Source organism: Heliconius melpomene, chromosome 19 (genome assembly GCF_056956725.1).
Source record: "Heliconius melpomene rosina isolate 202511_hmr_F chromosome 19, ASM5695672v1, whole genome shotgun sequence".
Taxonomy (NCBI): domain Eukaryota; kingdom Metazoa; phylum Arthropoda; class Insecta; order Lepidoptera; family Nymphalidae; genus Heliconius; species Heliconius melpomene.
This window is the reverse complement of record NC_140407.1, coordinates 7,782,199-7,810,043: the sequence shown is the minus strand read 5'-3', so window position 1 is coordinate 7,810,043 and position 27,845 is coordinate 7,782,199. Positions and strand designations below refer to the sequence as shown.

Here is a 27,845-nt window from a genome sequence, read left to right as displayed (position 1 = left end):
GGCAATGTCTCGAAACTTGAGCGGAAAGTGTGGAACGGAGTGACTTAACTCAGTGTAAGTTACCCCTGACTACCGTGCTAGTAGGAAAAATCGTGAAACTGCATTTTTTAGCTTCACGTTCAATTTATTACATTTAAGTTTAATCTTTACTTAAATATAATAAATTAAACTGTCTATCGTAACTCCGGCGTAAATGATAGAGTTAGGTGGCATTCAATATGTCATTTTCAATGGCGCGTAGGCGCAAGCCACTATTATAATTCAATCTTTTACAACCAGCCATTCCTCTTTATAATTTGAATGAGATAATAATATAGTTATTATAACAATTTATTAATAGGTATTATAACAATTGAAGCCTTGATCACGATGAGCACATCAGTCAAAAGGAATATTATTTTTTAAATATATTCAAATTCAAATTCAAAATATTCTTTATTCAAATAGGCAATTATTATAAGCACTTTTGAATCGTCGAATGAACATATGAACAAAAAGCTACCACCGGTTCGGAAGGCAGTTCTGCTGAGAAGAGCCGGCAAGAAACTCAACAGTGGCTCTTTTCAAAATCAATGGTATAATCTGTTACATTTGCTGGCAACTATCCTGCATTATATATTTTATTTCCTCTTTTTTTCAGCTCCACGCTGTATCCTGCATCCCGCTGGGTAGGAAGGGGCACCCCAATGTGTGAGAAACCTCCATTTCTCAAACTTTTCCTCTGAATTCGAGACACACCATATAAAAATATTTTCATTTATACATTTGAAATTCACAATAATCGTATATACAAGTCTTATGTCAAGCAATAAAAAAATGTCAAAAATTCACAAATAAAATTATAAATCGTCATTAGAATGACGTTTTTAATCCAAGAGTGCACACGAACACTGAAACCTAAATAAAGATGAGTGAATCCTAAATATAAAGTTATTAATATAGAAACATATAGAACGCTCGGGACGTAGCGTACGTGGGCTCGGCTATGTCTAATTCTGTTCAAACATAACTTTTGATGTTTGAGCTATGAAAATGAACGTATAGTTAATACTTAATTGTATATGGCTTTTAGTCATGTCTCAAATTAGGATTATTTCACGATTTTCTACGCATAGCAGGGTAGTTAGAGGGAGCCTAGTGTTCAAGCACTACGTTCTCCACTTTCGGTCCAAATTTGCATACCACTCTTTTATATTATATTTATAATCATTTATAAATATAATATAAAAGAGTGGTATGTTTAACAGTTACTAAACACTACAGATAAAGAAAAAAATATATATATATTGTATATTGATAATAAATTAATAACCTACATTTCTAGTTGCTAGTAATAACAAATCATACTATTCCTTACTTTGAAACGCTTTTTAACGTGTATTACAAAACTAAAAACGATTATTTTTTTTAAATAAAGTAGTATTGAACCCACAACCATCACGTACAGGAACTCAACTGAATTTAGTATTTTTCTATTGTATAGTAAAGAAAAATAACAATTTCATATATAAATATATTTCAATATTTAAATAGTTTACTAGAACTCACGCATCCAAACGGTTCAGTTATACCACTCGTCGCATCCACTTCCTCATAATTTCCTTCACAAAATTAGACGTCGAAGTCTCCAAGAATAGGGGCATTAACCTTCTTCTTGACATTATAAAATATTGACAGTTTTCCTACATTTTCTAAGTTGTTGCCAGAATGCTTAAAAACTGGTTTCGTATTTAGATTTATTTTTTAATAAAATCATTATGTAGTTAAAAAAAAAATATTATTGTGCACCAAAAAGTATTAATTAAACCTCCAAAAAATTCTGGGTACTGTTCAGGTCCTGGCTCCATCATCAGTTCAATTCAATGATAATATATTTTTGTACTATCACCTAAGCTACGTATAAACGCCAATGATGATACAATTATTACAAAGAGTTCAGTTTAAAAAAACTAAAAAAAATGCCATCTCCTATTAGGTAACACAATATGCCATTTCCTATTAGGTAAAATTTTTTTTACTGTACATCTCCTTATTTTCAATTATTTCCATGCCAAACCAGATTTTCAATATTATACATTTAGGTAGTATATACCGATAATTATTTGCCATTTAATATACATATTCATTAATAATTAATTTTTATACTAGCTATCTTGCCTTGCTTTGTTATGTACTCAGGGACATAATTAAAGAAACGTAAAAAAATGGAATAAATCCATATAAAAACACATCTATTTGCACAATAGAAGCATCTTAGAGGCCGTCGTAGCGTAGGGGCACAATGGTGTGATTGTAACGCGACGGTTGTGAGTTCGATCCCCACTAGCCCCCACATATTTTCATTTCTTCGCTCTGGCACTAATCCAAAAGTCTGGCGCTGAGTTCCGCCACTCAACTCAAAACATGGGGAACGGGATGTTCCTCTGTCTACCCTGCTGTATGCGGGATACAGCTTGCAGAAAAAAAGAAGCATTTATAATCGACTTTCAAAGAAAAAAGAGGTTCTCAATTCGTCGGAATATTTTTTTTATGTATGTTAAGCGATTAATCGAAGAAAAAGCTAATGCTACAACCTGTTTGTTTTACTTGACACCGACTTCAAAATTATAAAATCTTTCTTTAATTATTTTTTTCCGCGTTCAATGAAGCCTCTATCAACTATGTCTCTATATTAATGTTTATAAGACAAACACTTATTTTACATTTTACACAGGTATGCACCGTGACGTCACACTGACCGCGAACAAGCCTGACTGCATCATAGAGGATAAAATACGAGGTATAACAGTTACAATGTTGCATTCAAATCGAATTAATGGATATGATAATTGAAAATAAAATAATATTGTAAGAAACGCTTTCCAGTCGATTTTAATTAATTTCATATTAAGTAGAGTATAGTATAGTCCAGTCGTGGCGAATCGTCGTTGTGAATTCGATTCCCACTAGAGGAATCCTCTCTGGTGTCGAGGCAAGGTGCGGCGTTGAATTCAACGGCGGGATACAACATTGGACTGAAAAAAAATACGCAAGCAAGGCGAGAAAAGATACCTAGTGTTGAGACACTACGTTATCCACTTTCCGCCCAATTCTCGAGGCATTGAGACGTAGACGTAGTAGAACTTAGCTTCGCTACAATAACTTTTTACATTCAATACTAAAAACATACTCGTATACCGTTACTTTCTTACAAAATGCAATTTCAGGATATTATGAAACAAACAATTAGATATCAAATTACATTCATTATAATTATATTAATCCCAGGAAATGGCACATTCATTCAGTTTTGATTTGCAAGTTGAAGTAGGTCGACTTCCAAAAATAACGTCGCACGCGCTGACCATACGTCAAATGAAGAGTTTTACTGACGTTACACAGATCTGATATAAGATATTAGATAGTGCAATCAAAATTTGTTTTCTTAGTTCTTTTTAGCTTCACGCAATAACCTACATGTAGCAGGGTACGCAGAGGAAAAGAGGGAACCTAGTGTTAAGATACGCTCCTCCTCTCTTTCCGCCGAATTCTTATGGGATTGCGCGTAGAGTGGTGGAAACTCTAAACGTGGCGTGCGCTCGACCTCAACCGGGAAATAATTACTGTATTTTTTTTTTCACATCCCGGTTTTTCTGACAAAACGCGGCGTTGAATTCCGATATTTGACCTGGTTAGAAAAAATATGACCTTGATTTCATTGGAGTTTCTTGCCGGCTCTTCTCAGCAGAACTGCCTTCCGAACCGGTGGTAGCTTTTTATTCATATGTTCATTCGACGATTCAAAAGTGCTTATAATAAGTTTATTTGAATAAAGAATATTTTGAATTGAATTGTGTAAGCCACAATGATTGTACGTACTACGTACGGTCTAATCTATGGAACTTAGACATTTTAGAAATAATATCTCGGAATGAATACAAATACTAAATAAATAAATAAAAAATATATGCAAATGTTTTTAATATTAAGAAAGAATTATATATTATTTAATAATTATTATATATTTTATAATATTCCAAATAAAATACTATATAGTAGATACAGGCTATTAGCGACATTTATTATGGCTGCTATGACGTCACGCGTCGGCGTGTGACGTGCGAGGATCAGCTGTAAGAAATATATTTGAGACTAACTTACAAATATAATAATAGTGGTGATAGAATAAGATGAGAATTTTAAGTGTTTTAAAGATCTTAAATTATAGGCGTTGACTTATATATTTGTATTAATAAAGATAGAAATTGTATTCTTAATTATTATAGAAACACAAAGTACCTACAAGAAAAAAATTGATAAGTATTTTTGTCACAGGATCTTTATTTTCTTCATGCATTATACATAAATGGTTCGTTAGTTAAATGACACGAATAATAATAAATACCGTCTAAAAAAATTCTATGGTATCTTCACGCTTTTAGCGGCGTTGAGTTTCGCCATTCAATATGCAATGACTCCAGAATTCGGCGGAAAGTCGGGAACGGAGTGTCTTAACACTAGGTGCCCTCTGCCTACCCTGGTGTGTGCGGGATAAAGCGTGAAGCTAATTTTTTTTAACGATTTTTCTCTTAATTGAATGTAGACTTTTTAGATAAGTAACGGTACAAATAGACATTAATTCCAGTAGCGCAACAGATTCTGTAAAGTCTGTTCTGACTGTAAAAGTGGGTGGGTATAAATTGGGTGCGAGTAATAGCTTACGTTTTGATTGACATTTCAATATATGTAATTCAATAAATATGAATATTTAGAAGGATCGTTAATGAGATGAAATGCCAACAGTCATTTACAAATTTGACCTATTTGGCCAAGTCAAGTATATTCGTCACTGTGAGGAATGCGTAAATATGCACATTTGCCGTTACTTAAGCGGTATTAAAATAAACATATTTGTTTCATGTGAGAGGCCAGTCGTGGCGCAGGGGCTGGTTGTGGGTTCGATCCCCACTCGAGGGGGTGAAATATTTCATATTTTAATTTCCTCACTCTGGTAACGAGGCAAAGCGCAGCGTGGAGTTTCGCCAGTCAACACGGAATGCCACCAGAATTAAGCGAAAAGTGAGTAACGGAAGTGTCCTAATATCAAGTTCCCAGGTTCCCTCTGCCTACCCTGCTATGTGCGAGATACAAGTTTAAATATAAAAAAACTTAACAACAACAACTTTACCTTTATACATTTTTACCTATTATAGTTTTTAGTACCTATTATAAAGTACATAGCATGTAAAATAATATTTTCGCGTTATATAGAATTTGGTTCCTTCATTCTATAAGTAAAATATAAGAGTACATATGGACCGACGACCTGAAGAAGGTTGCTGGCTTCGACTGAATGGGAAAGGCGGAGGGTCGGGAGCTTTGGCGCACCCTGGGAGAGGCCTATGCCAGCAGTGGACCCGAAAAGGCTGATTTGATTGATGAGTAGGAAGATATAAAATATATAAAACAAAAAGATCTTTCGACAAACAACTTACTCGTTGCTTTCAAAATATTGAACTTGTTTTTTTCTAAAATCTATTAATTTGGGATGTGATGTATATGCCTGCAGCATCTGTTTTTACTCGCGCCCGTTATATAATTTCAGTATATTAAAACATTGCAGTATAAAAATCAATTATTTCTTGTTTATAAGTTCCTGACTAAACAAGCTGTGATTACGGGTTCAGGGTCCATTTAGATCCTAGAGGGGCCGACGGATTTTTTATAAATTTTATTTCTACTTGTTTTCTCTATTGGAAAAGCAATTAAAGAACTATTAAGAATTGTAAAATTAAACAATTTTAAACTCCTGTTTTCGTATTGGTAGGAAGTAATATTTAATTTTTATAAAATCCAATAAATATATCTTTATCTGTTATTCCGAACTTCAAACAAACGTTCACGTGTTCATTCACTTGCAATACATATGGAGCTTTCTGTATTTTTTTAATTATCTCCCGCATCCTCCACATTATAAATTACGTACATTTAGGAAACGTAGTGATACATCACTACTTTTAACAACAAGGTTAAAAAAAAAACAATTATAACAAAAAAATATAATATTACCGCGAAGAAAGCTAGCAGGTTGCGAAAACACGTATCTGCACTTAGACAAAGTTACGGAAAACAACCAGTGTTTTTAGAACAAAAGATGCAAACGCCAAAGTAGTTTTTACAGAGGAAGCGCGCGATCAAATCTGGCCCAAGGTGGATGATCTCACCAGTTCACTGTTACTACAGATGCTGTTACGTGCACCGCGATACATTCGTGTTTATTTTGGACTACTACAATGTCCCATAGGGGAATTGTGCTTAAGATGACATACTTTTTATTTGAAGACAAATATTTCAAATAAATAAAGTCATCTGAGAACAGCATATTGCGTATACTATTATATATTTCATAATCTACGAAATTATTTTAATTTCAGAATAATCATCTTTCAAACATCATAAAAACAAACAAAAATCGCACTTAGGTCGACCAGTGTAACACAACATATCTACAGGGTAAAATGACATACTTAGTATGTGGCATAAAAACGCCATCATTATTTGTCAAGCATAGTTCACAAATAAATAGTTTCTTCTTTGCTGGGGGGCTTTTAAACAGTATTAAGGCCAGATTCATACATGTTCCAAATTTTATGAGGTTGGATTCCGTTATCAGTCACTTCCTTTTCCAAAAGGGAAATAAGCTTCGTCACTTGCGGCTATTGAATGCCTTTGCTCTAGCAGCCTTATCCATGTCTTCTTGTGACCAATATATATTCGTTTGTAATTGCCAGGCATTTTGTAGGTAAAGCAAAAAAATACATCGATTCTATTTATAAGGGTAAGATAGTATGCCATCTTATACTCACGTTTTGTATGTCATCTTACCCAATAGATATATGAATTTAATTTTAACCGTTGTGACAAAAGGTTATAGGTTAGGATGCGCTTTTAGCGTTAGTTGTGTCATATAATAATCCTATTTTACATTTATAATTAGTTGAAATAGAAAATCTTTATCTTACATGTCTTTTCACCATCAAGCAAAAGCGAAAGAAAAATTTGTTGCAATTGAAAATAACGAAAACATGAATTACTTGCCCATCTGCATTCACTTTCAGCCGTACTGAATTTAAGCACTAGCTGCATCTACAGACGCTCTCTAAAACGTCACAAGATCGCACTTAGCGCTAATAGTTTCATCAATATTGGTAGTGTGTCATCTTATCATAGTATGCCATCTTGAGCACAATTCCCCTATATTTTTACAACAGATTTAGAGATTTATTTAGATATAGATATAGTTAAAGCTTGCCGATGCTGTCATAAAAAAAACATAATTGTAATGAATAAGTTTTTAATGTAATCTTATATTCATCAATAGTTAACGAAGTATTTTCAATATTTAAATAAATTCCATATTTTCATTTTAAAATTAATTTCATTTAGAGGCCAGTCGTGGCGCAGGGGCAAAAGCGTGCGACTATTATCACGACAGGTTGTGGGTTCGATTCCCACTCAAGGATTCCCACTCACGGTTCCACCACTTAACACGCAATGCCTCCAGAACTTGGTGAAAAGTGGGAGACAGAAATGTCTTTATGGGAAGGGAATACCTTAACACTAGGTTCTCAGGTTCCCTCTGTCTACCCTGCCAGGTGCGTGATACAGTGTGAAGCTAAAGAAATCTATTATAATGTATTATGTTCCTTGTCTGCATTTTAATATATTTGTTACTTACTTTTATACTTAGAACTATATTCATTGATTTGATATGCACAGAATTGTCCTACATACACTCAAATAAACCGCCGCGTACTTTTCTTTTGCTTATCTTATTTTTATTTGTCACCTTATAAATTATACGAGGTAGGCAAGCAACTTACTGAAGGTACACTTGTATGCTTATAACTTCCAATATTTTAAATCTATATACATACATAAAATCGAAAGGTCACTCACTCATCACGAAATCTCAGAAACTACATGTGCTAGGAATCTCAAATTTTGCATAGGAATTATTTATAGGACGTAGGTGCACGCTAAGACGGGAATTTGCAATATTCGACTTCTAAGGGGTTGTTTTTGGGGTCGAAAGTTTGTATGAAACTTCGTTATACTATAAATGCTAGGAGGACGTAGTCATGGAGACAGAAATTAATAATAATAGTTCACGCGGGTGAAACCGCGAGCGGGCCGCTAGTAGGTAATAAACTTAAATTGTTTTAAAATATAATATTTTTGTCTGTACATAAGTCTCCTAGCAACCTGTTTATAAATTACCCCAATTACGAAATAGACAAGCGCACTTCGCGTGTCATTTTCAGCCAGATTTCTAGCAATATTGACATGGCGTCCACGTCCACAGTTGACGCGAACGCCTTTGAAATTATCGCACTTGGCGTTCTACCAACGTGATAAACTAACTGATTTGTTTTGCATCAATTACAAAATTTGCTTTGCTAATATTTTTTTTTAATTAAAATATGTAGTCTTGAAAATTTTTTAAAATACCATAACATTATGCCTAAGAAGTTGTTACCCGGAAATTTGATTGAGCGGACTTTAAAACGTAAATTAAAAAATCCCATTTTTCCCGATTTCCGTAGGAAAATTGAAAAATAATCTCTTATACCAATTAATCTACATACATGCCAAATTTCAGTTTTCTAAGTATAGTAGTTTCTGAGTCACTCATATTATACAGAGTACTACAGTACTTACTAGAATTATGTATATAAAAAAATCTTACCTTGCAATAGCTGAATCGTTGCTTGGTACTCTGCAAGTTTCTCGTCCACATAGCCTTCTTGCGACTGATTGGCAATAATCTCGGCGGTTGACGGTCCTCTCTCCTCTTCCTCTTCGTAAATCATCGGCCGAGGAGGCGGAGGAGGTTCTAACGGCACTCCCGCGTAATCGTACTCGCGAACCGTTTCATATGGCGAAGAGTAATAGTATTCTGGACTGTGGCCTAAAGTCGGGGACATAGGATATGGCGATATTGAAAAATGGGAGCTAGGTGAAGGTGAATGTTGACGCAGATGTGGTGAATGGAGAGGTCTAAACGGCTTTGGTGAGGGTTGGACCGGAGGCGGTGAAACAAGGGCAGTAGAGTGCCTCGGTCCTGATATCAGTGGGGGAGGGCTGGGCGCCCATGGCGAAGGAGGACGGTAGTGTAAGGGAGATGGGGGACCCGGGAGTCTCGCGCGACCACGTCCCGGCGGGGGTTGCGACATCGTGCGGATTGATTCCTGTCAACCCGATATGTCACGCCTTAATCTGCATTACTGTAACAATACAAATAATATATAAATAATATATAAATTATCTTCAAGAGACTCTACGAAAGGATTTATTTAGTAAAATAAATAAAACAGCACAATTATGGAAAGGCAAAGAGAACAAATTGCATGAAACGTTTCTACTCATAAAGAGCAATTTGGTGAACTTTATTTACCAAAGTTTTCCTTCAGCATGCTTAAGTTGACATGAAATATTTACTTGGAATTTCTTTGGTTGTTATACTTTCTTATCGTCAATTTATAAGGTACTGAAAAAATACCAGCAATATTCATTGGTAAACCCTTACATTATCCGATATTTAATCCAAACCACTGTTACCAAGTCACGTGCGTGGACAAAGAGAACATAAATTCCTTAGATCGCGTGCCGGCAGCGTTCTATTTTGAGACGGCCCTATAAAAGGATTGCGTTATAAAACATTTCCACAAAAACAGATGCCCGCATTTATGAGCTCCCAATCGTTTATTAAGTGCACCTTTGTAGTTATCGAAGAGGTTATCCTGTTAGGAATATGGGTCAAAAGTTTTATTGCAAAATTAAATATTTTAATCTGTTTCTTACTAGATGTATGTACAGTTTTCAGATTTTTCCTGAATTAGTAATACCTGTAGATACTGGTTGCCAAATTTCATAATTCTATGTTAAACGGAAGTATCCTATGAATTTTGATTCCGTTTATAGAGGTATCATATAAAAGGGCCCTGGGCCAGAGTTGAATTTTAGAAAAAGCCTCCAATTTTTGTACGGGACCCTCGTCGAACGAGCCCGACTCGCGCTTGTCTGATTTTTATATACATATGTTGTAAGTGCCAGTGGATAGAAGGTTGCTGACGATATTTCATTGATTTTCGAAATAAAAACGCAACAAAAAATAAACAAAACTCTTTTTCTAAATGCTTACTCTTGTAGGTATAGTAAAAAAATAAATTAATTATTTTCAGAACACTAAATACGAAAATTTTATTGCTGTTTGTCCTCTTGAATGGCTAAGCCCTGGGATATGTAGAGATATAGAACTTCATTGTCACCATTGATTCCAAATTACAGTGGGAACCTCATATTAATGAATTGTCGAATAGACTTAGCTCAATAGCTTTCGCGGTTAAAAATCCACTCACAAGCCAAGACATCTTGTTTACCTTAGATACTTCGATAGTATTATGTCGATATCGCTATTAATTCCTACAGAAACGATCTATTGTCACTAATAAATAATTAATTATTAATATGTTTACTCTTAACTTGAGAATAAAAGTCCAACTTAGAGTTTCTTGTGCGGGTTCTTCCCAGTTTTGATTACCTTCAGTGAAATGAGTATAAATTAATTGACGTAATATCATTTCACTCTGACTTTGTGGTCTTTTTGCGCGTATATTTAATTTTCTTTAAAACAAATAAAACTAAAAGTATTTTAAAAATAAGAATGAGAAATAAAGAAAGAAAAGGAAATAAATAAAAAAGGATCCATACAAAAAAAAACAATAAATTTCGATATCGAAAGTGGCATCAAGTAGGTATACCTACTACGAAATAATAAAAATAATTATATTTTAATATAATAAATTATATATAGCTAAATGTAGTCAACGACCTTTAAGACGTCAAGATGGCTGCCATCCAGACGGTCACAAGTTTTAGAAAAAATTACATTACGACTAGCACGCGCTTTTCTGGCCAAACGCCAACCATGCTATCAAGACAGGGCTCCCCCGCGATTCAATTTAAAACTAGAGTTTTAATAAATATTCCTATTAAAAAATATATTGTTGCACAGTAGAACAGCGACTGATTATAAACACGATTGTCGTAGGTTCGATCCGTGCTCGGGGGAATGCTGTTTAATTTTCACGGTCCAGAGATTTTACAATAAAAAAAACACAACACGGATTTTCGTCCATGTTTTTTTTTGGCTCCTTCGTATTTTTTTCATAGTATTTACTCAGCAACATTCTTTTTAAGCGATTTTATTATATTAGGTAGCGGAATTTATAGGTAAATCGTAAGCAATTTTTTTTCGTTCCCAACAAAATGAATATGCACTTTAATCAAATATGGAATATATTTGATTAACGTGGTGGCATTTAGTATTTAGCTAAACAATTTTAGTCACATTTGTGTAAAAACGCCATAATTACATAACACGTTATCGTAAACTGAAACTCTTATTGCCAACTCAATCAGGGTGAATTATATGAGACAGGTGAAAGATATAATAATAACTTACAATGTTACCTCTAAACGTTTAATTGCAGGTACTTCGGTTGCTATTTTTAACATATATAGGTTATGTTAAATAATATCCTCGTTACTAGAAGGGATTAGCAACCTAAATGTGTTAAGCTGTCCGAATCATTAAGGACCCAGTAAGCTGTGAAAGGCTTGACACTTTGGCTCTGCGTAGAGACGTCTCCTCGCTGTGCGTTCTCTATCGCATTTATCATGGTGAGTGTTCTGAAGAACTGTTTGACCTGTTACCTGCCGCCGAATTTTCTAACCGCACAGCACGTCACAAACTTAAATATCATCCACACCATCTGGATGCGTGGCACTCCACTACTGTGCGGTTTCGTAGAAATTTCCTTCCACGCGCCACCGAACTGTGGAATAGCCTACCCGCGGCAGTGTTTCCAGGTCGGTACGATATGGGTACCTTCAAAAAGCGCGTCTATCTCCACCTCAAAGGCCGGCAACGCACCTGTAGCTCCTCTGGTGCTGCACGGGGTCGTGGGCGGCGGTGATCATCATCAGGTGACCCGAACGCTCGTTTGCCTTGTCCTTTTTCCATAAAAAAAAAAAAAAAGATAAGGCAAACGAGCTTACGAGTCAACTTATGGCAAGTGATCACCAGAGGAGCTACAGGTGCGTTGCAGGCTTTAGATGAAGAGATAGACGCACTTTTTAAAGGTACCCAAGTCGCATCGACCTGGAAACACTGCCGCGGATAGGCCATTCCACAGCTGCAGGCAAATAACAGGTCAACAGATCTACATTGTATGGAATCAAATGAATCAAGCTGATACTGGGGTGCACCAGCCCAGAGGTGAGAATAGTACTCCATATGAGGCCGAACTTAGGGAAATAGGGTTATGTGTTTATATCAGTGTATGTATGCATATTTGTTTTTAGGTGGCGTAATAGCTCTCTACAAAAATAATTCTTCAATCTCTCTCTAGAGAGAGAGATTGAAGAATTATTTTTAGTTTTATGTAGTCGGATTTGTCGTTTTTAAATTAGCCATGTTTAATACATATTTTATTATTTTGATAAAATCTTGGTTCGGAATGTACATTTCAATCTCATATTAAACGAACGAATCTTCTCAAGAACCACTATTGAAAAAATATCTTACTGCGGATCATGTAGGCGATAGTGTGGGAGAGCACGTCTAAACATTAAAAATAATTAATGATTAAATAAGATAAACTGGGTCAGTAACATATAATATCTATTAATTTGAGACGAAAAAACATTAAAACTAAATATAATTTATACGAACTTGTTGTATTTACTTGAATGTTTCAAATAATATTTTCGAAAAGAAAATTTGGGCCTACGCGGATACCCTCAGTAATTCTAAAAACTATTTCACTCCTTTTACGAAACCTTGTTTGTTTCACTATAATAAAATATAACACATTTACTTAGATAACATTTTTCAAGAAATTTGTATAAATATAAAAAAATCTCCTTTTTAAGTTTGTGTAAAAAATTGTAAAAGGCGAGGTGTATTTTTTTAAATTGGTACTGAAAAGTTTTGTAAATACACTTGTAAGTGATCTTTATATTATATATTTTTAAATCAACTATGAAAAATAAATGGAGGGAAAGGGATCTTTAAGTAATCCAAATCTTAAACAATACTATATACTATATAATCCATGAATGCTTTGTGGTCTGATCACACTGTGAGAAATATTTACGCATAGTACTAAGTCAAAGTGCATGCATAAACTTCATCTGTCCACAATCCCAAATATAAATAGGATTTAAATTATATATTTAGAGTTTAATGTTTCATGACATTGCAGTACATGCCCCTTTTTAATATTAGCTTTTCCAAAATGGCACATGTTTTTATTTCCAAAATAAATTTCGCTGTTAAAAATCTAGATTTCGAGTGTTCTAGACATCGTGTCTTGCAAAACAAAATCCATAGACCAAACTATTATTAGCATCTGTTGCTGCAGCGACTCCAGTGATACAATCGACGAATTTAGACGGAAAAATCACTCCAGTTGAACAGCAAACATAATCCATGACTAATATTACATTTGACGCCATCGTGGCATATTTGTGACGTATTGACAGAATACAATAAAATCTAAGTTAGATAAATATCTCTGCCTGATTTAACAAAGTGTTGCATAGAATATGTAAAAATTTTAACTAGATTAGCCTTAGACTACTCAAACGTTACAAAGCAATTATATGTTTTAAAAGAACACTCTATCAAAAAATATAAAGAAAATCGTTTCAATGTCAGTTTTTTCTCTAATATTACTTATATCAGAGTATAATTTGTGAGCTGCATATGAAGCATCATCACAGAATTGAAAGCATCAGACAAATAATTTCTACAGGTTCAAATACTTTATTATTCTTACAAATGAAATTTAAAAAAATTATAAAATTATTTCCTCATGAAAAATGAGAAAAAAAAAGTACCTATTTCCTCATGAAAAAATCCAAATTTTACAAAATATGTAATCGAGAGCGACACAAGCAAGTGGCTTGTCCATGAAATGTAAAACAAACTTATTGTTGCGATCTAAAAACTCAAACTAATCTAAATATAACCGTTACGCTTAAACGCCCTTGGCCAAGGCGCTTAGGTTGGCGCTGAGCTGACCATTGATGCGTCGGCGCATGCGCACCCATCACGACGAGCGACGACTAGCCAAAACATCTTCAAACAAATGTACAAATATTTTCTTTTAAACGTGACTATTACATTTATTTATTTTCAAAGAATTTATTTTATGAGGCAAAACGCGGCGCTAAGTTCCGCCACTCGACACATAATGCCCAGAAATTCGGTGGAGAATGAGTAACGGAAATATCTTAACACTAGGTTCCCTCTGCCTACCATGTTATATGCGGAAGACAGCGTGAAATTAACGTTTTTTTTATTTATGGATGTTTTGTATTATTTGAATTAAAAATGGTCAAAACTGATATTTTTTACAATATCCGGTATGATTTTTTACCTTTTTCATTATATATTTAATGTAAATGTAGTAAAATCGGATTTTAAGCTCAGCTTTTAGACGCCGCGCCGCGCCGGTACTAAATAATATTATCAAATACAATCTGTCTGATGAAATGCGAACAAATCGGACGATCGACGAAGGTCTCTGTAACGATAACGGTAAGAAGCACAACTCTTTATACATGTCCTTTGGGAGGTCCACGATGAAGACGTCCAGAAAAAGCACGTTGCTTTTTACGTAACTTTCCTCCAGTATCAATGATACTGTCTTCTCGAAGCTCAACTGTATTCTCATCTGCCTCTTTTACTCCTTCACTCTCACTTAGTAAATATTTTTTGCCGCGTTAAAACCACGAACTCAATAAACATGAAAAATTGCCAGTTTATTGTATAACTAAATCAGCTGTTATAAGATAAACGTCATATATTTGTCGAAAATATATATCGTTCATAAATTTGCAGTGGCATTGTCATGAGATAATTTACCCTTTTGTATCTCACGTGTCTATTATTTTCATCGATTACACTTGCCTACTGCTTGCAGCTGGATTGTCTGGCAATACTGTCATGGTGACTCAGGATTTTCTTTAATAGATTATTTGTCATCATAAACAATTGAATCTACATCGATGTATATTAATGTTATAAAGTCGATGAGTTTGCTTGGTGGAAAGAGCTTATGTTAAGAACAATAGCTTCGAATTGAAGTCCGTTTATCGAGAAACACTAACGACATACAATCTGAGCCCTTCTCTCTTCAATTTCTTCTTCGTGTCAATAATTTCCATTTAAATTAGCGTACTTCGATCACTATAAGGTATTTCTATGTGATTAAGGAGGCCACACCACAAGTAAAAACAAGTATAAGTACAAAATTAATATTAGACTTGTTAAACCAAAATGTGCTTATCCTAGAATATAAAAAGATGATCCACATGAAATTACGAATCAAAGGCCAATAAGCCTATAATCTAGCATAATACAAGCTATTTCCGTCTCTAATTAATATTAGAGTTAGCTGCACATTAATTGACGAACAACCTATAGAGCGAGCAGAATTAGAAAGAGCTTCTGTACCATAGACCATATTCATACATTGAAACTATTGATTGAAAGATATTAGACGGGATATGTAGCGTGTGCAGAATAGCTGCACTAAAAGAAAAACCACAAAGAGAAGCCTAAGATAAAAGAAGTATATAAGAAGACCTCACAAAATAAGGATGGCCCAAAGTGTGAATATACGACTATATTTATTTATAGTTTTTATGTTATGTTATTAATTAATTAACTTGTTTATGTGTGGAATTACAAATCTTGATTCAAGATCTGTGTATTTATTTAGTTATTATTATACCCAGTAGAACTTAAGAACAATAAACAAAGATATTATTCATCACGCCAAGAGAAAGCTAACAGTGGGTTATCTTAAAATACCTTTTCGATTAGATAACAAAAGCTCATTCCATTTAAAACAAAGGAAACTTTAAAATCTACTTGTTTACAGTGAGAGGAAGATATCAAGTGAAAGATTAAATTGAAAAATGTTCTTCAAAATTTATTATTTTAAAATACATGCAATTATTTACGTAGACACCTTGGATACCTTAGAAAAGTATCGAAGCTACACCCACTACTTTTTACGTTGTATACGAACAAAGATTGATTGATTGATTTCCAAATATAAGTTTGAAAGAGATTAAATACCTACTTCGTTAAAATATCAGCGCCCACTATCAAGTATCGCAGTAGTCGCATATAGTAAATGTATAACAAGAAATAGTATAAAATACGGTACTCAAGCAATGTGATGTAATGTAATGTGATGTAGTGTAAATTAGTAATAAAAAAATATTTTTTCCAGGTCAATAAAGTGCGGTGTTAAGTTCCGCTGCTCAGCACACACTAAGATGTATAAGATGCAAAGAACTGACAGTCAAAGTGAACATAAATGAAGAGTTCACAGACAGTGAACTCTTCATTTATGTTCACTTTGACATGACAGTGGGACGACGTTTTAGTATACTTGATACGTATCTAAGTGCACATTATCTCCATATTTAAATCTGTTACTGTTGGTCTGTTTAGATTACTTTAAGAATTGTATTTTACCACTCCCCTATATAAACCCATAATATAAATATTCTTTCGAAAATAGAAGGTAAACAAAGTAATATGCCACATATGCGCTTTCCTCCATATGAAAGGCAAGATCCTAATGAATAATTCGTTTATCAATGTCAATAGATTTTAATTGAACTTTTGGCATTTAAAATCTTTTTTTTTTTTGCTTTACTGTATATCTATAAAAAAAATAAGAAATTAAGTATATTTAGAATCATCTTCACAGAGAGAGAGAGCCCTTGAGAGTTTCCTTTACCATCAACGTAGGTGTTTTATAATAAGTACAGGGATGATACATCCGGATTAATTACGAGTCGTTCGTTGTTTATGTGTAATAAATTATTTTTTACGTTTGATTTTTATATATTTCCTAGTCATGTATTTTCGTAACGTATCAAAAAGAGAGTATTAGAAGTCATAAATCTTGTCACACATTACTTTAGAGAAGAAATGAAGAGACTCTTTTTTCTTTGTAACCAATTAAAAAAAAAACACATCTAAAATCCATCTACGGCAATCTGTGCATATAATAAATTTGTTAAACGATAATTGTCGACCAAAAGTGCAGCTTATTTAATTGCCTTAATATTTTGATCTACACTTCGTCATTATCGTCACTGAATCATTCTTTTAAAGAACGTCCTAATTTCTAACCTAAATATGCTAACATGCGCTAATGTTTGATGTTTGTTCTAAAATTATAGACCTACCTAAACATCAGACAGAGTGACCTAAAATATTTACGATGTGAAATACTTATGTGCCATATTTATATTTTTAAAACAGTTTGTTTTGTAAGCAGAGAAATTCTAAGGACCACAATTAAATGCGAGAAATTGAACTCCCGTCTATCGCGCTCAAATAGATAGATGCATCACAATTATGTACACCATGGTGATATCATGTTGGACATTGAAGTAAAATCAAATATTTCTTAATTTATATGAAAAGGATAATTTTGCTAAGTAAAATAGTCAAATACAAAGGATATTTGATTACTACAAATACAAATACATGATTTGACAGATTCAAATATAATGTTAATTTTCGTATTTAACATTTTAATTCAAGTGGTTTAACGGTTACTTAAGAAGAAAAAATAAAAAGCATTAAACGTAATTGTAGAAAAACCTACATTTCATCATGTAATTTCATATTCACCTGAAAACTTTTTCTGTTCTACTTGCTGTGACAGTCGCAAAGACGTTTCAAGGATGATGAACTTTTAAGATGTCACGCCTAATAGTTTTTTTTATGTCAAGGCCGTTAAAATTTACATTATAATTTTAACAAAACTGAAATAAATAACCAATTTTCTTGTCTAATCCGATGAAATTCTGCAACAAAATTGGCTGGAAAGTTCTCGCAAAGGAAAAAAGTTCTAAAATCAATACTAAACCAGGCACTTCTGGTTACCAGACTGGGGTCTAGACTTTGTGACGGTCTTACTTATCTCCTAAGATGACGCAATGCGGAAAATAATGCTGCCAAAACTTAATAGTCCTTTAACGTTACTTGCTTCTTTTTCTTTTTTTTTCTTCGTCATAATAGCGCAGCGAAAAATAGTTTTTTTTTTATGTTTTTCTTTATTTTAAACAAACTTACATTAAAGTTACATCTTAAAATAATATGTATTATATTAAGTAATTAGTAATTTATAAATAACACGGTTTAAGTATCACATTTATCGAGCTACTTCATTAAAAATGTCTTAATAATAACTTACAATAATTTATGTACTTTCAGCCCACATTATAAGATTTATTCTAATTTCTGAGGAAGACTGAAAGAATTAGGCCAGCTCAATATAATAATTCGACCCAGATACTATCAGTGGATGTTTGAGGTTAGGAAAACACCGGCTGTTTATCAAAACTTGAAAGTATATATATAATTCAAAATAAAACAAAATGAGGCTACTGCATTTGTACCCGAAATATGGTTTTAGATGACTTATACTGAAACTCTATACTCAAAAGTAGGAAGCACGTGCTATAAGGATTTATTTAGGTGACAGATCCCAAGATATAGATGGGCATAGATTAAAAATGGAAAAAATTTATTTAAAAAACAAAACAAAAGTTTACCGGTAGCACGGAAGTACGAAAATCCACAATTCACTTGTCACTTATCCACGTAACAATTTCGGTATACACGGTACACGAGCACACGGATGTCCTAATAGGGTGTTTTATTTTTCTATTTCTACGCCAAGTGTAGTTTTCGATGCCGCGCGATCGAGATTTGGGAATGTCGGCAGTTGACGATGGACTGAGGCGGGCGGGCGGCTTCGTAGCGTGTCGGTCGCTTTCGGCCTTTAATTTTAGAACTTGGCTCTCTCCCCGGTTTTATATAGACGTGAGTACATTGTATAAAGCGTATGCGAGATGCGGTCGCCGCCGCATATATATAGCAATTACAGCTTTTTATCGAGCCGATTGGTAATTTTTGCATTCCAAACGTTTTGCCAGCAATATTTTGACTCGCCTGACTTATTTGGCGATTTTTTGGGAAATGCTTTCACTTTTTTGTAAGCTTTTTTAGGAGATGTTCACGACTTATGATTTATCTAAGATATTATCCAATTTAAATTAATTTATACCTCATGATGTTATTATGTAATGTACCTACTTACTTTTCAGGCCGCACACATGGAAGGCGCTGAATCCGATCCTACCCACTAAAACGCAGCGGAAACCACGACTAGAGTCGCTCGCATATATTGCTTCAACGCCTCGGTAGAAGGCCCGCCTTTCGCATGCGAGCGTCGCCTCTACCGGGTGCCCCGATATTTTTCCTAGGACCCTCGCAGTCTCAATGATTTGCAGGAGGAGGTCTATAACCTTCCCACAGCAGCTCCTCTAGGTTAGGAGGAGTTGAAGATGGGCATACCACCTTCTTTCCTCCCCTAGCCTAGGACGGTAGAGCAAGTTGACATTCGCGGTGGACTCGCGCCCCCGCTGCGCCGTCTCTGTCAGTGCTATAACTGTATACTTATATTAAACAAACATGTTTGACATTCAAAGAAATTGCTCACCACTAAATCATATGTTAACGAGGTCACTACAAAGACATGACGTTTTATGAGAACTCTGTTTTAAATAACAGTATGATTTCGTTATGATTAGTATAAATAGTTAATTATTTATTTTATTATAGGTATATCTAACTATTAACCACCCACCTTCCGACATAATCTTAGCTAGAAAATTGTGGGTTCGATTTTCATTTGAGTGAACGTCTGTATCAATTAATGTTTTCATTTCTTCTAATCAACAGTCAATAAGTATGCAATAGTTTTTGGAGATGATAAAAAACAAGTAAAATCAATCAATCATCAAAATCAGGAGATGTGTGAAGATGAAAAAAAAACAGAGTTACATAAGAGTACTTATCTAATTTTCCTAACACAGATGCGTGAATACTGCATAGTTTATTATGCGAGAAATAGCATTTGATTTATTTATTTTTTTAGCTTCATGCTGTATTCCGGGAACATGGCAGAGGCAGAAAGGCAGAAGGAAGTTGGGAACGAAGTGATATATCAGTCTGTTCTTATTAATGTTATGACACCGTTTACCGTTCCCCATTTTCCACCGAATTCTGGAGACATTGCATGTTGAGGCACAGCGAAAATATGAAAAAAATAAATACTTTATTTCATCGAGTTCGAAACCCACAACCTGTTGCGTTTACAATCGCACGCTTTTGCCCCTGCGCCAAGACATGTTAAAATTTTTTTATTAAATGTAAATATTAAAATTAACACTTCATAATTCATATCCTCCCACAAAGAACATACTAACAATTCTAAGAATAAGAACTAAAACAAATTTAAAATAACATACTGTAATACAATATGGCAGTATAATGTAAATTACTTAAATGATTTTATATCTAATCTTATAGAATGCCGCTCACGACAAATTTTTAAAAATAATAATTTAATACATTTTATACGTAATAGAAAGATGAAAATAGAGATTTATTTGTGAGATTTATTTATTTGATATCTTCGAAATTCAGTACTATCATTATACATATGTAGTTTCACTACAATTAATAACATTTATAATATTAATATTTTGATATCATGAATTTTGTTACCGTTATTTAAAACAATACAGAAAAAGCATTGTTTTCTGTCATACTATGTATGCGTCAATGAATTTGACGTTTCCGAACGGTGTTGATCTGTCAACTGTCAAGCGTTGGTTGCATATTTTGTTGATAATTATTTTATGTTTACTTCATTTATTCACTGCAAAGTTGCTATATTTTCTTTGTTAATTAAATTTTAAATCATGTGTTCATAGTGGCAGAGGAAATAAAGATTATATGTTCAATATTTAAATACTTTATACGGTTCAAAATTTGCAATGTTTAATCCCGATATTAACGACTACCAGCTGACTTCAATTATAGCAGAGTGTTGTGGGGGCGTTGCAGTTGTATACTCAGCTGTTTACAAACCATACAACCAAAATGTGGCTGTTAAAAGATATTTTGTTGATAAATCTAAAGAAAAAGCCAATTTAATTCAGGTTTGTGGACTAAAAACATGTTTACTTACCTTCTTTATGAATAATTATTTATGTATATACACAAAAATTAATTAATTTCAAACTGTTGTATGTTACAGCAAGATATTCTGACAAGAAAAGAGCTTCAGCATTCAAACATACTGCCTTATCTAACTTCATTTGTTTATGGTCCTGAGCTATATGTAGTTTCACCACTCATGAACTTAGGTTCTTGTAGAGATATTCTAGATAGATATTTTCAAGAAGGTCTACCTGAACTGGCCTGTGCCATGATACTAAGAGATGTGTTGCTAGCATTGCAATATTTACATAAACAATTTTATATTCATAGGTAAGGTTTTATTCTGTTGTAAACTGTTTTTAAACACATATGTTAAAAATGTCTATGCTATTACAACTTTACATGTATCCCGCATACAACAGGGTAGGGAGAGAAATTTTAAAATACTCAGCTCCCAGAACACTGTCAAAATTGTGAAACATTGTGTATTGAGTGGTGGAACTCAATTTTGCACTTTGTAATAATAATAACTCATTCCCTTGTATGTATTGAACCAACAATGGTTGTGTAATGGTTCGAGAAGTAAGTGAACCACATTTTATAAACCAGTCCTTCTGCATGTGTCTATTTACTCAGAAGTGTAAATATATCTATGAAATGCACATACATTTTTCATTTCTTGAACCCACTTGTACAGTGGTGACGCACCAATGTGAATTATAAATGAACTTTAAATTGCAAACTTTTTTGTGCATTTTTAAACTTTCCTTGTAAGATGTAATTTTTTGTGAATTTTCGAATTATTTTTAATTATATATAAATTTTAATGTATTCAAATGATGTATTTTGTTTTCATTATATAAAGTAAATATATTCAGTTTTGTTTAATAAATATTGTACAAAAAATGTCAAGTCAAGTTTATATTGTCTTAGCAGTTTACATGCATTGTAAAATGAAACCTCATGTTATTGTATTATTACAACCAATTGGTCATCTAATGTATGTTATCATTTATTTTACCCAACTTCGTATAATTACAAGAGGGTTATGATTTAATTGTAAGAATTATATCATTTATAATATTTTGTATACAAAATATTTTTTTTTTGCGGAGTCATAATGTAAAGGTTTCACACATAAGCCAACCACATTTTATAAATCAGCCCTTCTGCTTGTTTCCGTTTACTCAAACGTGTAAATATAATTATTAAATGCACATACGTTTTTCATTTCATGGACCCACTTGCACAGTTGCATATATTATCAGATCACTATGCCACAATATATATTCCAAATAACATATTTCTTTACAGAAGTATCCGTGCAAGTCACATTCTTCTAGACACAAATGGAACAATCCGCGTATCAGGGTTACGCAGCGCAGCATGCATGATGGTTAGAGGGAGAAGGCAAAAGCAACACAATTTGCCACCACCTGATCATGACAATGCCAATTTGATGTGGCTAAGTCCTGAGTTATTAGAACAGGTATTACTTTAGTATTAATATTTTTATACTGGTTTAATGAAAACTAACATTTAAATGAAAATAAAAAAAGGAAGCTCACCTGTGATATATACATTACTGTTTCTATTAGAATGTCATATTGTTTTCTTCTATTTTTTTGTAGTTGATATTAAGACACTATTTGCCAAATATATTTCAAGTATTATTCCACACTTATGAAACAAAAATACTTTTTAGAAAACAAAAATATAAGTTAATTTTATTTATATAATAATTTCAGAATCTCAAAGGCTACGACGAACGCTCAGACATATATTCATTAGGTGTTTTAAGTTGTGAATTAGCTAATGGTGCGGTGCCATTTGCAGAAGTACCCAACACACTTATGTTTACTGAGAAAGTGAGAGGCAGTCGCCCTCAGTTGTTGGATTGTTCCTCATTTCCCGAACCACTGGACGATAGTGAGATGAAAAGTAAGGTTTTTTTATATTATAATTGAAACGAAAAGGTCTAAATAGTAAATAAACATCTAGAAAATCATTGAAAATCTTCAAATAGCTGAAATATATATTAATATTTTTTAGTCTGTATGTTTATTATTTTGTAATATTGCAGGTATGTACAACACAGACAGCGGCGTGGGCGACAGCGCCGAGGGTATGTCCCGTCTGCGCGCCGCGTACTCCAGCAGGAAGCTGTCGGATGCCTTCCACCATCTTAGCGATCAGTTGTTGCAACGGTATGTGTTTATTTATTACGAGCATATAAAACGGTTAACTATATAATAGAAGGGAACACAACCATAGATATTTCGAGAATTTCTCTCTTAGCTCTTACTCCCCTAATAAATCATTTAATTTTTCTATGTACAGCAGTTTATGATGTGCGTTGTATATCTGTAACTGAATTAAACACGATAGACTAGATATTTATGTTTACACATAGAAGTACTATATTCCGCTGTTATAACACAAAAAAAGAATTACTACAAGAAAATTATAGTTTCATATAAAAATTTTCGTAGAGGAAAGATATTGTAATAAGAGTTGACAAATAGGGAAGTAAGTAAGGAATAGAATTGAAACTTTAATTTTCACAATAAGTAACATAATTAAAATAAACTGTTTACCACCTCAGTGATCCAGAAAAGAGGCCATCTGCAAGTCAACTATTGAATCATCCTTTTTTCAAGCAAATAAGAAAAACTGATTTCTTGCCAAGTCTCATCGGTCGTGTAAAGGCTGTTAAACCTGATCCCGGTAAGTTATATTTTTTTATCTACTGCTTAGGTGAAAATTTCACAGACAATCACTAACTGTTGGGGTGTATTTATTATCTTATACTAATATTATAAATTTGAAGAGAAAGATAGGTTAACTCTTAGTTATTTGCATTCAACGCGAGCTAGTTCTTGATATTTTTTAGAAATATCTTAATATGGGGGTCTTCGTGGCACAGATCCGCAAGCGTGTGACTGTAAACGCGATGGTTGTGGGTTCGATTGACACTCAGAGTAATGAAATATTTAACGTTTTCATTTCCACGCTCTGATAACAAGGCATAGCAAGGCCTGGAGTTCCACCACTCCATACCCAATACCTCGAGAAATTAGCAGTGTGTGGCAAACGGAGAGTCTTAGCACTAAGTTTCCTCTGCCTATCCTACTATGTACTGCTAAGAAAAAAAAAGATAGATTTTAACATCTGTGTTATTTTTTTTTGTATTGTCTGTTATTTTGTTGTTGTTTTTTATTACAGACGATATATCAGCTTTACTACTAGAAGAAAAACTTTCTGAAATGGAAATAGAAAAAAACACTGAATGGGATTTCTAGTATACACTTTATTAATGTGAGGAATTGAAGTGTAAGTTTTTTTTTATTGCGACGGATCTGTTTTTCAAATGCTAGTTTCAATATATAAAAATTGTGTAATTAATTGTTTTAGAGATAAAGAAGACTAAAAAATATTATTTAAAACCGATAAAATAAAAACACAAACAAAAAGATACCAGTACACATGGTTTTGTTATATTTAAAAAATGTCATTCATATTAGGATTATAATTGTATTGAAATATTGGAATAAATTCTGCGTTTTCTGCTATACATGTAAATTTTATGAAATATATCATATAGCATATTTTATAGAACCGTTTTGATATTTTAAACTAATCATAGAAAATGTTATGTGCACCAGAGCAGAAAATTGAAATTAATTTAGATATAATCTTTCTCCTAAATGGGGATCAAATACAGAAACCGTTTACAGCCAGTCATTGCCTTTCACAACAAAACGTGAAGCACTGAAATGACTATAGATTTAAAGATAGCATTGATTCAATTCACATAGCAATAAACTCATGACTCAAGTACAAACATTTAAATAACTTTTCCTTTCTTCTTGAGAAGTAATTTTAATTATAACATCTCGACATTTGATAAATATTAATAGAACCAACTTTATAATATCTAGTAGTATATATATCATCATATAATATGTTAGTGGATAATAAAATATTTTAAAATCATATCCCGCTGGTCGGAATACAACAAGTTATATAACAATAATATTCAAATATAGCAATAAAGTAAATGTATAATCAATAATAATTAAATAATATAATTAGTGACTGACTGAAATTTGACTTTAAAAGGAATGTACTTTGCCTAGATTTTAAAAGTTTACAGACATTTATATATATGCATAACGTATTGTTCTTTTAAAAATATAAGATATATGTAGAAGATAAATAACGATAGTTTACTCGTGAAATTAAAAATCTACTTTACACACAACCTGATAAATCAATAAAATACATACGACATATATTTTGACTTTTTGACCATTTGTCTTATTTAGTAAAGATATGTAAATAATTGAAATCGTTCTCTTAAACGTAACTTGGCTAGAACCAAAAACAAAATTACGAATAATAAATAATACATTTCTTATAACCAATTCTTTGAAGGACCTTTTTTTTAACCGAAACGTGGCCTTTTTTAACATGATAAGCCCAAAATGTTCAGGCAGTCACTTATAATATTTAAATCATAAATAAAAAAAATAGTATATGGTTATTATGGTGCTACCTCGAAATTAGTGGAAAATGTATAAATTCCTTATATATAGGTAAATTGGTTTTAATAATATTCATAAAAACAAATAAAATATTAAACATACACACATACATTTATGAGTGTGAGAGAGACAAAACGATGTAACCTAACCTAACATTCTCGTGATAACAAAATTCATATATAGAAATAATTCAAGCCGGATCGTCGAGCCATGCTTAGGTTCGAATCCCGCACTGGACGCCCTTGCCGCCCTCGGCATCTTTCTCAGGAACAGAGTATTCTTCCCTACCGGTTAATAGGGCTAAAAGCATTAACCTCAAATTCGAAAACAAAAAACAGAAATAATGTGAAATATAACTATGCTGACAGTAGCTATTTCTTTCTAACATTTCCCGTTATAATGCTATAAAAAATAAATAACAACACAATTAAACACAAGTGCGAAAACGAAATGAGACAAAACGTCGTTCTTTTTGACAATACAGTTATAATAATATTCATTCATACATTTATATTGAAACAATGTAAACAATGAAATATCTTTTTCAAGCTTTTATTTGCTTCAATTGATAAAATTTTCATATGTATGTTTAAATAATGTGTACCTACGTGTTTATAATTATTTGTGTGTATTCTAATAATATTTCAAAGTATGTTTATTTAGAGTAATTTAATAGAAGGTGGAGAGTGGAGTGATTTTGTACTAAAATATCTCATTCAAATTTGTTTCACTATTCAAAAGCTTACTATGTACACGATGGTAGTAGGCTCGATACACACTTGGGGAAATATATAATACAATTATAATTAAAACACTATTATTTCCCCAACCCGTAAGTTAGAGTAGTAAAATAGTGGCGTTAAGTTCCCCAACTTTACAAGAAATGTCTCAAATTCTGATGGAAATTGAACTGTCTCAATAAGTCCTCTCTGCTAGCATGCTTAAATGTTTGTTATTTCATTGCACAATAAATATTGTGCAATAATATTGAGCGTGTATTGGCCTTTTAATAGATGGTAGATGTAAACTAATATTTGTAACTATGTAACTTTAGATGACTTGTTAATAAATTGTGATGATTAAAATTATTGTTGGTAAATTTATTTTTTATTTAGACCTACCTACCTACCTACGAATTTAGATTTATTAAGAATCACTTATATGTAAATATTAATTTAATGATAATTATATATTTTTTATATTCCTTTGCTGTTTTTTATAATGAACTAGTGGACCCGGACGCGGCTACGCCTGCTTCAACTATAAGAATATTTATTAAATATATTCATGAAATTGAATGAAATTTTCAATTCTTAATAGAATTAGTAAGAAAATATAAGCTCAAATAATCAAAAAGAATAATAAGTAGATACACATTATTAGAAAAAATTATCTGAGTTATTAAAATGAACTAACAAAAGGATTAAAAGTAACTAAAGGATAGGTATTTTTAATATTAGAAAAAGTACCTAAAGATTTCCGTACGTGCGTACATAGATATCGACTCTACGAAATAACTAAACATTTCTCTCTATTAAGTAGGATAATTTTAGCGGGCAATATCAAATAAAATAAGAAGAGAACCAAAGTGTATTTTAAATTAATTATAAACAACAAATAAAGTTCGAAAATGTATGAAAATTTATAAAACCGTCAACGTCATCTGCCCGTTCGCGTCGGTCATACTATGCCGCCCGCTAGGTGGCTAGGTCATTTGGAATCAGTGACATGTCCTTAATTATTTATTAGTATGTTATACAGTAAACTATAATTTCAATCTAGATAAAATGCTAAAAGTGACTATTATATTTATTTTCATAAGGATGAATATCAAAACGTCGCGGTAGCGGTCGCGTAGCAACGACGGTTGTTATTAACATGGCAGAATAAATTGCATGTCAAATTAGAATGTACTTTAAAATATATTAGTATATATGTGTAATGTAATGTTATATAGCCTATAGCACTTCTGAAGAATGCAGCTTTCATACAAAACAAAAACAATGAAAATCGGACCAGTAGATCCAGAGATCTTAGCGTTCAAACAAACAAACAAACAAACAAACAAACAAACTCTTCCGCTTTATTATATTAGTATAGATTAGTATAGATAGCATATAGGTAAATAGCTTATAATA

At 32.8% G+C, this 27,845-nt stretch overlaps 2 protein-coding genes across 2 annotated transcripts in view; one reads left to right on the top strand and one right to left on the bottom strand.

The window, feature by feature from the left end:
• Positions 1-9,255, bottom strand: part of Msp300 (Muscle-specific protein 300 kDa) — a 136,533-nt gene extending 127,278 nt beyond the window's left edge. The window contains exon 1 of the mRNA XM_085203521.1: positions 8,729-9,255. Within this exon, the coding sequence (XP_085059647.1) occupies positions 8,729-9,215 (487 nt within the window). The 5' untranslated portion in view covers positions 9,216-9,255. The remainder of the gene's footprint in view (positions 1-8,728) is intronic.
• Positions 9,256-20,795: 11,540 nt separating this feature from the next.
• Stlk (Ste20-like kinase) lies at positions 20,796-26,806 on the top strand. The gene is made up of 7 exons (XM_085203518.1): positions 20,796-21,159; positions 21,258-21,490; positions 22,475-22,649; positions 22,909-23,101; positions 23,244-23,367; positions 23,766-23,887; positions 24,386-26,806. Exons 1-7 carry the CDS (start codon positions 20,995-20,997, stop codon positions 24,460-24,462), a joined length of 1,089 nt encoding a protein of 362 aa, XP_085059644.1. The 5' UTR covers positions 20,796-20,994; the 3' UTR covers positions 24,463-26,806.
• The last annotated feature ends 1,039 nt before the right edge of the window (positions 26,807-27,845 follow it).

Coding starts and splice junctions, on each gene's coding strand:
- Stlk (XM_085203518.1), top strand. CDS start 20,995: ATGTTTAATCCCGATATTAACGACTACCAGCTGACTTCAATTATAGCA. Junction 21,160..21,257: donor AAAAAGCCAATTTAATTCAG/GTTTGTGGACTA, acceptor TGTATGTTACAG/CAAGATATTCTGACAAGAAA. Junction 23,368..23,765: donor AGCGATCAGTTGTTGCAACG/GTATGTGTTTAT, acceptor TTACCACCTCAG/TGATCCAGAAAAGAGGCCAT.